Source organism: Opisthocomus hoazin, chromosome 1, assembly GCF_030867145.1.
Source record: "Opisthocomus hoazin isolate bOpiHoa1 chromosome 1, bOpiHoa1.hap1, whole genome shotgun sequence".
Lineage (NCBI taxonomy): Eukaryota > Metazoa > Chordata > Aves > Opisthocomiformes > Opisthocomidae > Opisthocomus > Opisthocomus hoazin.
The window spans coordinates 4789040-4804175 of NC_134414.1; the positions used below are offsets into that span (position 1 = coordinate 4789040).

The following is a 15136-nucleotide window of genomic DNA, read 5'->3' on the forward strand; positions in this document are numbered from 1 at the left end:
GGACGCAGGACTCCCGGGGGGTCTCAGCAGAGCGGGGCAGAGGGGCAGAATCCCCTCCCTCGCCCTGTGCCCACGCTGCTGGGGATGCAGCCCAGGGCACGGTTGGCCTTTGGGGCTGCCAGCACACACTGCCGGGTCATGGCCAGCTATTGCTTTCTGCCGCGGCACCAGATCATGATTCTTGTCTGTCTTTCCACCAACATGGAGCTCCCACTCGGGGAAGGGGACGGAGGCGATCGGCATTTCAGGAGTCTGCAGAGTCAGTTTTGTACTTGTTGCCAGTGATATTTCTCAGCAGTTCGAACAGAAAGCTGGGCAGAGAAGAAAAATACCACTACCTGGCAGCAGCGCTGGTTCAAACCCTGCAGTCAGGCGCCTTCAAAGTCAGATTAAACATCAGCTCTTTGGCTTCTGTCCCTTAAAACGGCAGAGAATGATGGTGAGGAAGTGATGCAGATCTCTCCCATCTCCTCCTTCACAGGCAGCGCTTGCTCTGATAAGGTTTATGCAAACGGCTCGTTTGAGACAGAGGAAGGATGTGGCATTTGTTTCACAGAGACCGAGGGAGACTGGCGGGTCCAGTCAGTGTGAAAGCAGTTCCTTTTTCCAGTGAATGACACAACTGCTTTTTTTGCCATCGCTTTTACGCATGGTATTTGGATTGTATTTTGCATAGGTGAAGCTGCTGTGTCCTGAGAAACTTTACTTTGAATTAATGCTAGCAGTCAGAATGGAGAAAAAGAGATGTTTAGCCACGACTTCAATCTCCTCAGTCTTTTAATATCAGTTTGATACGGTCTGTGCCTCAAAACTTAAGAGCGACGGAATCTTTACAAATAGTGTTTTGTGCCCTCTTGGTTTACAACTATTCTGGAGCCTTGAGAAGGTCTTGAATAATTTCAACAGTTTTGAGAGGCTGCAGGAGTTGCAGCCGTCTGCCATCGCCGGCTGCGGGCAGCGGAGCTGGTAGCCCTTCCCTGCTGGGATCTCAGCACGCTCCTCCTGGACGCTGGATGGGAATGGGGGGTTGGAAGAAGCTGCACTCTTCTCTGTCCGGGGTTAGTTAAATTAACGTGCTGGTGTTAAAATAAGGTGCTTCTTACCTCTGCTTTGTGGGGTATGAAGGTAAAATACCTTCCATCCCCATCCCGAGGAGATACTTATCTGACAGGGGAGACACCATGATCAGGCAGGTGCTTTTCCCAGGGCGAGGCTCATCATTTTTTATTTTAATGGGCCGAAACCAACTGTGTGAGGTTCAACAAGACCAAGGGCCGGGTCCTGCCCTTGGGTCACAACAACCCCACGCAACGCTGCAGGCTTGGGGAGGAGTGGCTGGAGAGCTGCTGGGCGGAAAAGGACCTGGGGGTGCTGGTCGACAGCCAGCTGACCACGAGCCAGCAGTGTGCCCAGGTGGCCAAGAAGGCCAAGGGCATCCTGGCTTGGATCAGGAATGGTGTGGCCAGCAGGAGCAGGGAGGGGATCGTGCCCCTGGACTGGGCACTGGTGAGGCTGCACCTCGAGTGCTGTGTTCAGCTTTGGGCCCCTCACTCCAAGAAGGACATGGAGGGGCTGGAGCGTGTCCAGAGAAGGGCAGCGAGGCTGGGGAGGGGTCTGGAGAACAAGTCTGATGGGGAGCGGCTGAGGGAGCTGGGGCTGTTGAGTCTGGAGAAGAGGAGGCTGAGGGGAGACCTTCTCGCTCTCTCCAGCTCCCTGACAGGAGATTGTAGTGAGGCGGGGGTTGGTCTCTTCTCCCAAGTAACCAGCGACAGGACGAGAGGCAATGACCTCAAGCTGTGTCAGGAGGTTCAGATTGGATATCAGGAAAAATTTCTTTCCTGCAAGAGTGGTCAGGCCTTGGCCCAGGCTGCCCAGGGCAGTGGTGGAGTCCCCATCCCTGGAGGGGTTCAAAAACGGTGTGGATGTGGCCCTTGGGGACATGGTTGAGCAGGCATGGTGGGGTTGGGTTGGCGGCTGGATTTGATGATCTTAGAGGTCTTTTCCAACCTTAATGATTCTCTGATTCTATATGATCTAAACACAAGCTATTGATATGTTGAAGACAAAAAAAAGTCTGAGCAGTTTCCCACATTTTGGACTCAAAGACGGGGGGTGAATTTTGCTCAGCCTGCTTCTCTTTCTGTTGGTGTCTCGGAGAGATGGGGGATTTCTGTTTGCTTGGCGTGTTGTACCTCCTCGTGGCTAAAAATTGCTGTGTCTGCTAGAAGAGGGTGCCCAGGCTTGAAGGTGGCTCTCAGTACCAGTCAGGCAGCAGTGGATTCAGAATAGAAAAAGTGTTCAGATACTCACTAGACCGGGCAATAAGACAGTTTTGCATCAATGTGGACATTTGTTTAGAAGTAATTTTGCAAAAGGCTTTAAAAATAACCTGGAATGTTTCTGAATGGCAACATACCTCTGCTGTAGCAATTTGAATTATGTAATTTAGGAAGTGAAAATAATTTCTACAGAGAAATACTTAGCTTGGTCCTTGTAACTGGTTTTATTCTGGTTTGTATCTTGCTCTGTGTTGGAAGGATTTGCAGTTCAGTTATGGACATGGTGCCACATCGTGAAAATGACAATTATTTTTTGGAGTGCCTAGAGTGCTTCCTAAAATTTGGAAGCCAAAGACAGGAGAACCTGGAGAAAAAGCAAACAGCTTGAAGCTTAGTAAAGTATGGATTTATTATGTAAAATTTGTTGAACTAATCTGTCAGGATACTCTTAATAGCGGAGATGTGCAGATGAAGAAGCTTCCAACGTTGCTTTTTTTCCAAGTGAAGTAGAACACTGTGGGTAGATTGGCTCGTATTAATCCCTGGGTTGTGTATCTGTCTTGGCCTGATGAAAGATCTGGGAATATAATACTTTAGAGGATCTTTCGTTGAATAAATCTGAACTGGCTCTCGGTCCCGTCAGCTTGGCTGCGGAGGATTTAGCCTCCGATGGTTTCTCGTCTTAAAGCTGTAAGCGTTGTCTTTGAAATCTTTGAAACAGCTGGAAAAAAGGGCAAACAGTGCCCTTTTTTTTTTTTTTGAAAGGAGTGCTGAGCGAGGAAGAATTAAGTTACATATCATTCAGGTTAGTTTAAATTCCTAGAAAAGCATTGCAGCAACAAATGGAAGTGTTATGCAAAGCCGTTTCACACCACTTTGGTATCATTTTTCGACTTCTTTTTTGCTGTCGCAGGGTAACAGGTCTGTAAATAGAGAAGGTGCTAGGTGCCTTGACTTCAGGGAGGCTGCTGATTCTTTCATGGGGTGGGCTAAAATGCATGCTAGGGAAGTGTGAGCTGGATAAAGTGACAAAATTGTGATGAAAACCATTTGGAAAATCGTGTAGATATCGAATAGCTCTTGGTTAAAATGAAGAAGGTTTCTTAGGGCCTGTGCTTAAAGTGGTATTTGTTAGCTTGGAGGATGGAGTAGGATGTGTGCTCATTAAATTTATTGATACTGATTCAGGGCGGGCGGCAGGTGAGTCTGCCAACAGCACTGAAATTCAAAATCAGCCTGGAAAATCAGCGTGTGGCTTTCAGGTGTCGACTCCTACGGCTCAAGGCAGATTTGGACCAACTGGAGAGAGACCAGAGGAGAGCAGTGAAAATCACCAAGGGCCAAGAAAATGAGCAAGTTACAGCTGAAGACTTAAAAATTCAGATTTGAGTGAAGAGGCCCATGTTTCCTCTAAAACATTTGGGAAGTTTTGAAACACTGAAAACGAGTGTAGTAATTTTTTGGTTTATCCCCTGTATAGCATGCTGCGAATTGCAGCAAGTGATATTAAGCACATTAAAGGAAAAACAGTTAGGGGTTGGGATAAGACTCTGCGGACTTTCCCAAATGGTCTTTACTGGTGTGGGACCATTCCTCCTTGAACCTGGTGGACTGTTGCGTAGATGAGCTTCGGCCTTTCCTTGCTGGGGGAGCTCCCAGCTACTCCTTCTGCCAGTGAATAAGCAATTCTTGGGGGTTTATTTGGTTCATTGTTTTTTTTTTTTTTAAAAACAAAAAATCTCTTTTATGGATAAAGAATAGAAAGTAGTGCTGAACTCCAGGAGCAAGATGTTTTGGAAGGAATTAACACAAGGGGGAATGGCTGTAATCTAAAAGAGGGCAGATTTAGCTTAGATATTAGGAAGAAATTCTTCCCCATGAGGGTGGTGAAACACTGGCCCAGGTTGCCCAGAGAAGCTGTGGCTGCCCCCTCCCTGGCAGTGCTCAAGGCCAGGTTGGATGGAGCTCTGAGCACCCTGGTCTGGTGGAAGATGTCCCTGCTCATGGTAGGGGGGTTGGAACCAGATGATCTTTAAGGTCCCTTCCAACCCAAACCATTCTATGATTCTGCTTCCAGCAAAGTAATGGTTTTAACTTAACGAACGAACAAAACCCATCAAGGACAAGAGATCTGACATTTCCTTTGCTAAACCTGATCGCAAGAGTGCCGTAGGTGAGTGTCCTGTGAGTGCCAGAGGGTATTTAACTGCTGGAAATTCATTTTTCAGCTTTCCTTTTCTTTTTTTCTTTTTTCCCTTTTGCTTCTTGTCATGCTTCAAATATAAAAATTAAAAAAAAGAGAGAAATGTAGCCGCTTGGAAAGAAATTGTGAATGAAACTCTGTTTTCTGGACCTGGCATCATCTCCTGGTAGGAAGGGATACCCCGTCTCCAGGGAGGAGAAGCGATGTGATTAGAGATGCAGCTTTACATGAGATAAGCAGCCTTTCATGAAGTTTCTGGGAAGTGTTACAATTGATGCTGCAGGCACACGGGAACCTCTTGTGTCGATCGTTTCGCCCTATTAAAGGCCCTGCAGATAAACAGTCCCGGCATAGTTTTGATCCGCGTGCTTTGGAAAGTATAAAGACCCCTGGAGAAGTCCACGTGCTGCCTGTTATGTGGTTTGTTTTCATTTTTATTTGTGCTGCAGCAGCGCTTTAGTCACGATCTCGTTGCCTGAGGCCCTGCGTAAGCTCCAAGCGAAATAATTGTGTCTGACAGCGGTTTTGTCGTCAGCTTATAATGTAAATTGGACCAAGTCATACCCTGCGTGGAATCTCTGAATTGAATCTGTGCTGAACGGGGTTCATTCTCATTGAATCATTAAAGGTTTTATTGAATCTAGCTCTAGTAAATAAAATACCACTTTAAATGATCACTGTGAACACTTAATAACTATCTGGGAATTGAATATTGAGACTAAATCATCCTGCTGTCTGCAGGAGCTGGAGAAGATCTCACCACGCAGACTGCCTTGCGTTTTCCACTCCCACACGTTCCTTTCCCCTTGTCCAAATGTTGTGAAGAGATTGGCAGCGGCGTAAAAGATGTTTCAAGTTACTCTTCAAGCTGGTGAAAAAAACATCTGTAGAATTGATGAAGCGGTCTATGAAATTTCTGGCACTATCTCGCCGTCTCTGTGGGTCAGACTCATTGAGCTCGCTGAAGTGATGTAAAATCTTACTGATCTGAGAAAAGAATCTGCGAGCGTTGGGGAAGCACGAGCGTCTGAATCGTCTTTTTGGGGCGCATCTAAATTTTTTTCAGTTTTATAGTAGATGCAATTCTTCAAAACGTAGAAATTTCACGTGGCTCAGATGTGTCGGGTTTTTTCCTTCTCTTTTTGGAGGATTCTCTGTATATGACAATTTCTCTTCGTTCTCGGCCAGTCTTACTCTCCTACAACTAAAAATGTGATTGTAAAACTACCTGGTATCGGTCAAACGCCAGTTTTTACATCAGCAAGAAAGTCTTAATGTAACTCTCAGTTTCATTTTTGAAGAACCAGTAGTACTGAAATAAAACAGAATTTTCCATCTCATGTTCAAATCACAATAACAATGGTCCAACATTACTGATTTTTTTTAATTTAAAAATAGAATAAAACAGAGCTCTCTTGTGCATAAGCAATGGATGGATCTGATAAGAAGGATCTATGCCTAATAAAACTATTACTTTCACTTGGCTATTTTAGAGCCCTAAGTTGCAGGTGTTGAATGGTACAACTGGCTTCCACGCTTCTGTGAAGTCGATCGAACTGCGAGTCACCTCGCACCTCCCAGAGAAGTCATCAAGTGAAGAGAGGGATGCTGCAAACCTCTCCCTTGTGGAGCGTTTGCCTGCCAGAAGAGTACTTAGCAAACAAAGTAATGCCACTTAGTAAATGGAATAATGTCAGAAGGCTGCTGCTGTGGCACGTAATGCTTAGGCAGTGATCTCGGGGATCAGTCAAGCAAATCGCCACGCATGGGAAAAAAAATTTTCCCCACCACGTGGGGACAAAAAAAAGCGTTATTTTTTTGTCGCTTGTCAGTGATCAACACTTGCCCAAGTTGCTCTTCAAACGAGAAAAATAATGTATTAACATCACGTAGTAGCTAACGAATATTAAATGCACAGGACATCATCTTCCCAGCTCGGACTTGGCTTCAGGTGGGAACTGTCCCTTTTTCTCCTGCTTTAATTCTACTTTAATTCTTCTCTACATCTTCTCAGGGGAGGTTTAGATTGGGTATTAGGAAAATTTTGCTTCAGGGGACGTTTAGATTGGATATTAGGAAAAATTTATTTCCTGAAAGAGTGGTCAGGCCTTGGCCCAGGCTGCCCAGGGCAGTGGTGGAGTCCCCATCCCTGGAGGGGTTCAAACACCGTGTGGATGTGGCCCTTGGGGACATGGTTTAGCAGGCCTGGTGGTGCTGGGTTGGCGGTTGGACTTAGAATCATAGAATCATAGACCTCTAAGATGATGAAGTCCAACCATCAGACTTGATGACCTTAGAGGTCTTTTCCAACCTTTATGATTCTGTGATTCTCCCTCGCGGGCCGTTTCGGGGTCCCACCACCGCTGCAACTGGCACGGCCCGGGGGAGGCTTTTTGGTCACAGACAGGTTACAGCAGCTGCTCCCCAGATGCCCTCCTCGTCTGCCCGCCTCAGGTTCACCGTGTTGCCTAAGGCCTTACCTTCTGGCTGGGCTTTGCCTACCATCCCTGTGCTTCTTCCCCACTCAGCGGGGTTGTTTGGGCCGTTTGCTTACAGCCCGTGTTGGAGTTCCTGGGATCGCTGAGTGTCAAAGATTACTCAGAGTACAGTATTTCTCTGTCCTTCTCAATTCCAGGTTCTCTTTTTTCTGAAACAGTAATAGCAAGATGTAGATGTATTTGTAGAAATGAAAGTTGTAAGGGGTTGGTTGCTGGATTCTGCTCTGATAAAGAGAAATGATCAAAGTGATGCAAGATATTGAAACCACTTAAGTGCAAAAGAGCGCTAAATTTGTCGGGTTGATAGATATTTTCCAAAACTCGGTGTTACATCAGCTCGTGTCTACCATGCTTTCGGCAATCAATAAGAGGTTTTAGAGGACCTGGCTGTCATCAGCACCTCTGAATTATAACAGATAAAGATCTTAGGAGTGCTTTGAAGAGCATTGTTAATATGTCTTTTTAAGCGCCACATACTTTTCTTTCAATGGTCTTTTAGTTTGGGACATCTCTCTCTATCCTTTTCTATCAGTAATTAATTATTTTCTGTTAGTATTGCAAGTATTACAGCAAATATTTTATTTTTTTCCCTCCCCCAATATCTGTGGCAACTGGCCTTACTGGAAAATACTAATAAATAGGCTTGAGGTAAGATGTGGGAATAGGGAGCATCACGTAGGAGCCACAGCACTGGGAAATATGAATTTGAGCGTGCAGGAAACTGTGCTGGTTTTTGGATGGTCTGTCCATTCAGCAGATTTTCATTTCTGGGTGTTGATGCCTTGGATGATTGATTAATTCGATTTTATGTCCCATCTGTCCATCTGTTAGGCAGATTCCCAAGGGATGAAGCACCCACGAACACGTAATATGAACGTGTTTGTAGCACAGCGATACAAGATGGAGGGGAGGAAGGGAAAACCAAGACACTGAGGAAGGATATGCGTCGTCTTCAGATGAGTTAAAATTCAGTTTATGTGACAGCTGGTCTGTTCACACTGGTTTATATTTGCTTTTTCTAAATCCTGCTAGATGTGTTAATAACACACGCACGCACAAGCGGAGTCACCAAGCCCATTTCTTTCGACAGAGGGTGAGCAGAGGTTGCACAGTGCTTGCAGGGGATTTCAGACATTTTTGATCTTTCATGTTAATAATTATTGATTAAAAATAGTGTACTTTAAAAGAAATCTGTTGTTACTGCCATTAAAAAATAATTAACAAAGCTTCTTTTCAGATTCAATGCTATACACCTTAGAATGAAGAGGAAAAGTTAAATCAAAAAACCTTCTTGTCTGGCAGCCATCAGAGAGCAAACTGGTTTTGTAGTTTTGGTGAACCGTGGTATTTATACTAAAAACTGCTGAAGTCCTTCTTCAGATGTGAAAGGTTTCGAAAGCAGTCCCATGCCTTTGCCCGGTACGTGGAGGTGCTCAGCACAGGGGGACACAGGGCTCACAGCCCAGCGGCGGCCGGGGATGCCGATACACCGACCTCGCAGTATTGCTTCTCCTGAACAGGGTTTTCAGTCGTGACCCCCCAGCTGTTGGCAGCCCATCGAGACTGAGAGGGAGGAGGGGTTTTATGGATTTCACTCAACTTTGGATGGGAATTTGCATTATAATTTTTGATAGCGCCTTCACTCAGTGAAGCTGTGTCCCATTCTCTAAAGTTACTTTTAAATAAATATTAAGGAAATGTGTCATAAAAAAACACTGCAGTCAGAAGAGTGTTCTGCACAGACTTGTGTTCTTGCCTCAACAAATTTATTCTTACGTTTAAATATCATTATCTCAAGGCTGTTATACGTGATCGACGCGCACCTTCGAGGAAGAAGCGAGCACGCTGCTGGGCCGTGGGTGAAGTCGGGTGATGCCAAAGGTTAAACAATCAGTTGCCTTCCCCGCTTGAGCCCAACAGCGGCGTTCTTTGCTTCACTGCAGCAAACCGAGAAGTGTTACTGAGAGCAGAACAAGGAGGATCTCACACAAAGAAGTTAGGTTTGACATAAAGTTTAAGAACACAAACCTGCTGTACTGTCTAATTAAAAACTCCACGTTCGCCTTCAGCTGTTTCGTATGAAATGCCAGCAGGTGGTTCATCCTGAGTATTCATTTCATGAAGGAATAGAATCATAGAATCATAGGTTGGAAAAGACCTCTAAGATCATCGAGTCCAACCGCCAACCCAACCCCACCGTGCCTGCTAAACCATGTCCTGAAGTGCCACATCCACACGGTTTTTGAACCCCTCCAGGGATGGGAACTCCACCACTGCCCTGGGTAGCCTGCTCCAAGGCGTGACCACTCTTTTGGGAAAGAAATTTTTCCTTGATGTTGTTCTTAGAGGTCTTTTCTATGATTCTATGAATACTAAATGATCAGATGCTTTGGACATGCAGCTGGAGCCCTCTCTTCGAGGTCTGATTGATATTAGTGGTGAGCTTGTTTGGTTTGGAAATAAATGCTTAAGCTCATTTAATCACGCTACCTTCATAGTTGGTTTGCTGATATCAGTGATAGGGTTTCTGTGTGCAAAAATGGCTTTGTTTATCCCTGTTGTGACTTTTTTACATCTTTAATTTTGGCATAGCTTGTCCTCAGCTGCCAGCAAGCTTTTTTGCGGGTAATTGTCTGTTTGTGAGTGGTTGTTCAGCATCTCGGGGCAGATCTCGTGGGTGAAATCTGATGCAGAAGGAATGGAAATGTGGAAGCAACACCAGGTGGGAGTACCTAATAAGGCTCCGAATCTCATCACAAATTGCTGTGCCAGAGTGAATGTTATTTTTCCTTTTATCTGGGGTTTGTAGCAGCTACTGAATTCAATTTGTGCATTAAAAAAAAAAATAACAGAAGAAACTGCAACAGCAGTGCAAGATTTTATAGTTACAGGCAGAACTTTACCTGTGGAAAGTATCGCTGACCATATGTGTGAACATGTCAGAATGAAATATCGATGTGGAATTGGAAAATGATCCTTAACTGAGCAAAAAGTGCAGTGGAAATTGGGGAAGGAAGCTGGAGAAGATGTGGAAGCTCAGAAAGGGAAATAACAGCACGGTGGGACACACGTTAATGAGTTTCATGTTAGGAGATTGGTCCAGAGCAGTTGGAGCTGGACTCTGAGGTGAGATAACCTTCAGAGTTTCATATGAGGAAGCAGTCTACTAATGATATATTAGCAACAAATAGTATGTTTCTATGTGCAAGTGTCAGATTGTAAGCTTGGTGTTAAATTTTTGCGTCAAAGGGGCTGGTAAGACAAGAATGAAATCTGGTTGTGCTTTTTGAGATGGTTCTGCAGTTTTTCTCTAAGAGAGCTTAAAGGATGTCCTAGCAGGTGATGATGTCTTAAATATGGTATGGAAAAAATGGAAAAGATACTGTGCCTTGCCTCTCGTTCAGTGGCTTGGATATGAAGAAGGCTCAGCGCAGGCTTTTCCTCAGGATGCGCTCTACTGGGAAGGATCTATGGGGCTGATTTTTCTTGGCTGGAAAGGGAGTTTCAACCCAGGTCTCCCACTTCTTTGCTAAATACACTTATATACAAAAGCTGCAGAGTGTTTCTCTGGCGATGGCTCTTTTGACAAAGCAAGAACGCTGCACAGTGTGCTCTCCCTGTGCTCGGCACTGGTGAGGCCGCACCTCGAGTGCTGTGTTCAGTTTTGGGCCCCTCACTCCAAGAAGGACATTGAGGGGCTGGAGCGTGTCCAGAGAAGAGCAGCGAGGCTGGGGAGGGGTCTGGAGAACAAGTCTGATGGGGAGCGGCTGAGGGAGCTGGGGCTGCTCAGTCTGGAGGAGGCTGAGGGGAGACCTTCTCGCTCTCTACAACTACCTGAGAGAGTGTAGTGAGGTGGGGGTTGGTCTCTTCTCCCCAGTAACCAGTGACAGGAGGAGAGGCAGTGGCCTCAAGCTGTGTCAGGGGAGGTTCAGATTGGATATTGGGAAAAATGTCTTTCCTGCAAGAGTGTTCAGGCCTTGGCCCAGGCTGCCCAGGGCAGTGGTAGAGTCCCCATCCCTGGAGGGGTTCAAAAACCATGTGGATGTGGCCCTTGGGGACATGGTTGAGCAGGCATGGTGGGGTTGGGTTGGCGGTTGGACTTGATGATCTTGGAGGTCTTTTTCAACCTTCATGATTCTAGGATTCTATAAACGCGTTGTCCAACTCCATGAGTTGGATTATGTACATCCTCTTTGCCGTTTGATGGTGCTCAGTTCATAAGCGATACCTGCTGTCAAATGAGCTTCCAAGCTGAAGGAGGGACTGCCCCTCCCTTCCATTGGTTACAACTAATATTTTGCTGCCCTCTGATCTTGAATATGAAAATGTTGTTACTGATGTTCCTGAGACCATGCAAAGTGAAATATAGAGACTAAAGAGCATAATTAACATTAATGATTAAAAATGAACTGCCTTTTTCAACCTCTGGTCTGTTGTAATCCTTTGAGCAAAGGCCTGATCCTGTGAGCAGTAGAGTGTCTCCAGTTCACTGCTAATGGTCCAACCTGGAATGGTCAGTGGTCAGCACTTCGTTCTGGGACAGATAACAACCAGATGTTTCATTGCTGCTGAGAACCCCATGTCCACATTCGGTTCAATACAAATTTTGATTCTTACAGCTGTGACAAAGTGAGACATTTTCCTTGCAGTATTCCTGCCTCTGACTCCGCCACACACAGCTCAAACATCCTCGCTGTTACTGGTTCTGCTGGGGTTAGTCACATGCAGAAATATTTTCAGTGTAGATCTCAGCTAGAGTCCCTCTGAATTTAAATATTAACAAGAAACCCATTAATTGTTTTCAACAGAAGCTGAAGTCAAACAAAAATATAAAAAGGGGTACAAGTAACCGTCTCGTTTGCTGATACTACAGATTGATTCCTGCCTTAGATGTCAGGTTATCATTTCTCTGATACAAAATCAAAAGTCTTATTTCAGGTACCTCTTATTTTTAACTTTTTTTTGTCCTTTCTTTTAACAGAGCATTCAGAAGCTGGCTAGCCAATACTTAAAGAAAGACTGGCTTGGAATAAAAACTGATGAGCGAAGTGATTATAGGTAATTTAACAGTTGGATATCTGCAAATAGTTGTCTTTATAATTTCCATTTGTATAATTATTTTACTCAACAATGAAACACTGTTCTTCTGTAGTTAAAGCTATGTTTTTCTTTGTTGTAGAGCATTACCAGTTTAAAATGAAGCTTTGTTTTCCCCTGAAATTCTGAGATTAGTCTTAAACAGATGTTTGTTACTTGAATAATTTAGGAAGACGTGAATGAGCGCACCCTCAGCAAGTTTGATGATGACACCAGGCTGTGTGGTGCGGTCACACGCCCGAGGGCCGGGATGCCATCCAGAGGGACCTAGGCAGGCTGGAGAGGTGGGCACCTGTGAACCTCGAGAGGTTCAACAAGGCCAAGGGCAAGGTCCTGCACCTGGGTTGGGGCAACCCCCGGTACCAACACAGGCTGGGGGATGAAGGGATGCAGAGCAGCCCTGCCGAGAAGGGCTTGGGGGTGCTGGGAGGTGAAAAGCTGGCCATGACCCGGCAGTGTGCGCTGGCAGCTCAGCAGGCCAACCGTGCCCTGGGCTGCATCCCCAGCAGCGTGGGCACAGGGCGAGGGAGGGGATTCTGCCCCTCTGCCCCGCTCTGCTGAGACCCCCCTGGAGTCCTGCGTCCAGCTCTGGAGCCCTCAGCACAGGACAGAGCTGGAGCTGTGGGAGCGGGGCCAGAGGAGGCCCCAGCAATGATGTGAGGGCTGGAACCCCTGTGCTGGGAGGAAAGGCTGGGAGAGCTGGGGCTGCTCAGCCTGGGGAGGAGAAGGCTGCGGGGAGACCTTAGAGCAGCTGCCAGTGCCTGGAGGGGCTGCGAGAGAGCTGGATATGGACTTTTGACAGGGAGTGACAGGACAAGGTGTAATGGCTTTAAACTAAGGGAGGGGAGATTTAGATTAGATATAAGGAAGGAATGATGAGGGTGGTGAGGCCCTGGCCCAGGCTGCCCAGAGAAGCTGTGGCTGCCCCCTCCCTGGCAGGGTTCAAGGCCAGGTTGGATGGAGCTCTGAGCACCCTGGGCTGGTGGAAGGGGTCCCTGCTGATGGCAGGGGGGTTGGAACTGGATGATCTTTAAGGTCCCTTCCAACCCAAACCATTCTATGATTCTATAAAGAGCGGAAAAACAAAGTGGCACCATAGGACCACAAAGTGTAATTGTGCGCCATGTTTGGGTATTAGTGCTTGTATCTGAATACATATTTTAGTAAACAGCTTTAAGGTTAGAGTAATAAGCATGTGGATTTCTTCATAGGAGAAGACAGCAACAGATTTCTTTTTAGGAGGCCGTTCTTCATGAAGATCACATCTGAGAGCAAGGAGGAGGCAAAGCAAGAAACAGTTGTTTAAAACTTAGTTTCACTAACAGGAAAGGTGGATCATACCATGAAAACAGAAATGACTCAGTTGCTGAGAGCCTCCCACCTTTAAATAGTGCCTCCTAAATATTTTGAAGAAGTTTTAAAATACTTTGTTTCAATGTGTTGTTTGTATTCTGACAAGTTTTATTTCAAACGGGAAGAAATTATTGATAGAGTTGTGTTCTAGACTTCCGGTACCTTCACACCACTTGTGTGTCTAAGAAGAAATAAACTGTATTCTCAGTCTTTAAGTGTATATAAAGTGCTCTCATAACACACAGACCCCTCCCACCTGCAGTTTGCTCCCCACTCAGCAAGCCTTTTGCCCCATCTGATACACCTGTAGTGCCCGGAGGTCTTCTCCAAAGACCTGCCACCCCCTCCCTCCCCATCACCAAGTCCTTGGGCTCTGCAAGCCCCAGCAATCTTTCCTCTCTGCCAGCTGCAGGGGACATCTTGTTGCCTTCTTGCCCCGCTTTCCCTGCTCCACCTTCTCCTTCTGGCTTGGGCACTTCTGAGCTTTTGCAGTGAATTGAGGAGCTACTGGAGAGAGTCCAGCGGAGGGCTACGAGGATGAGGAGGGGACTGGAGCATCTCTCCTCCGAGGACAGGCTGAGGGAGCTGGGCTTGTTCAGCCTGGAGAAGAGAAGGCTGAGAGGGGACCTTAGAAATGCTTATAAATATCTGCAGGGTGGGTGTCAGGAGGATGGGGCCAGACTCTTTCCAGTGGTGCCCAGCGACAGGACAAGGGGCAACGGGCACAAACGGAAGCCGAGGAAGTTCCAGCTGAACATGAGGAAGAACTTCTTCCCTCTGAGGGTGACGGAGCCCTGGCCCAGGCTGCCCAGAGGGGCTGTGGAGTCTCCTTCTCTGGAGATATTCCAACCCCGGCTGGACACGGTCCTGTGCAGCCTGCTCTGGGTGACCCTGCTTCGGCAGGGGGTTGGACTGGGTGATCCCCAGAGGTCCCTTCCAACCCCCACCATGCTGTGATTCTGTAATTTCTGGGGCCCTGCAAAGCTGACTATGCAGTTATGGTTGTTGGCTGTGGCCCGTTACACATGGCGAAGGAACTACAGGTGGCTGAGGCAAAACTGGTGAGCTGTCTGCAACTCTTTGCTTGATTGCAAGATGCTCAAAATCACAAAATCTGTGATCTTATAAAAAATTGTCAGCCTGTGACCTGGCTTTGGCTGCTGGGTTCCGTAGGGTCTGTTCCGCTGGGGCAATAGGGTCAACCGAAAATGTTTGCCAACAGATTGAATCACAAAACAGGGACAGGAGGGGAAAATTTTTAGTTTTGGTACAAGCGTGGATATCTGCTAGAGCAGCACAAAGGACTGTGCTGTAGCCTTAGTTTTAAAAGCAATCCTTCGAAGAATTATACCACCGTTATGTAAACCAGCCTGTATTTGCAGTGTAACGCCTCCCTTCCTTCCTACTGACAGCCTTTCTGTGTTTCATTATTTTAGGAGCATGTACTCAGTGTGGAGATCACTTTTAGAAGGCACGATGCAAGTGGCCCAATCCCGACTCAATATCTGTGAAAACTACAAAAACTTAATTTCTGAACCAGCCAGGACTGTACGGTGCTTTAAGGAGCAGCAGTTGAAGAAGGTATTTGCGCTTTTGTGCGTTCTTTAAACATTTGTCCTTTTTATTTAGAAAAAAAATGGTTATTAGAAATCTTTTAGTATGGCTTTTCTAAAATACGTATGTACTTTACAGTCGCTTCCAATGCA

The 15136-nt window shown here is 46.2% G+C and overlaps 1 protein-coding gene across 4 annotated transcripts in view; it reads left to right on the top strand.

The window, feature by feature from the left end:
- Window positions 1-15136, top strand: part of FCHSD2 (FCH and double SH3 domains 2) — a 195179-nt gene that overhangs the window by 87259 nt on the left and 92784 nt on the right. For all 4 annotated transcript variants that reach the window (XM_075415395.1, XM_075415404.1, XM_075415422.1 and 1 more), the window contains exons 4-5: window positions 11962-12038; window positions 14867-15011. In XM_075415395.1, the coding sequence (XP_075271510.1) occupies window positions 11962-12038; window positions 14867-15011 (222 nt within the window). The remainder of the gene's footprint in view (window positions 1-11961; window positions 12039-14866; window positions 15012-15136) is intronic.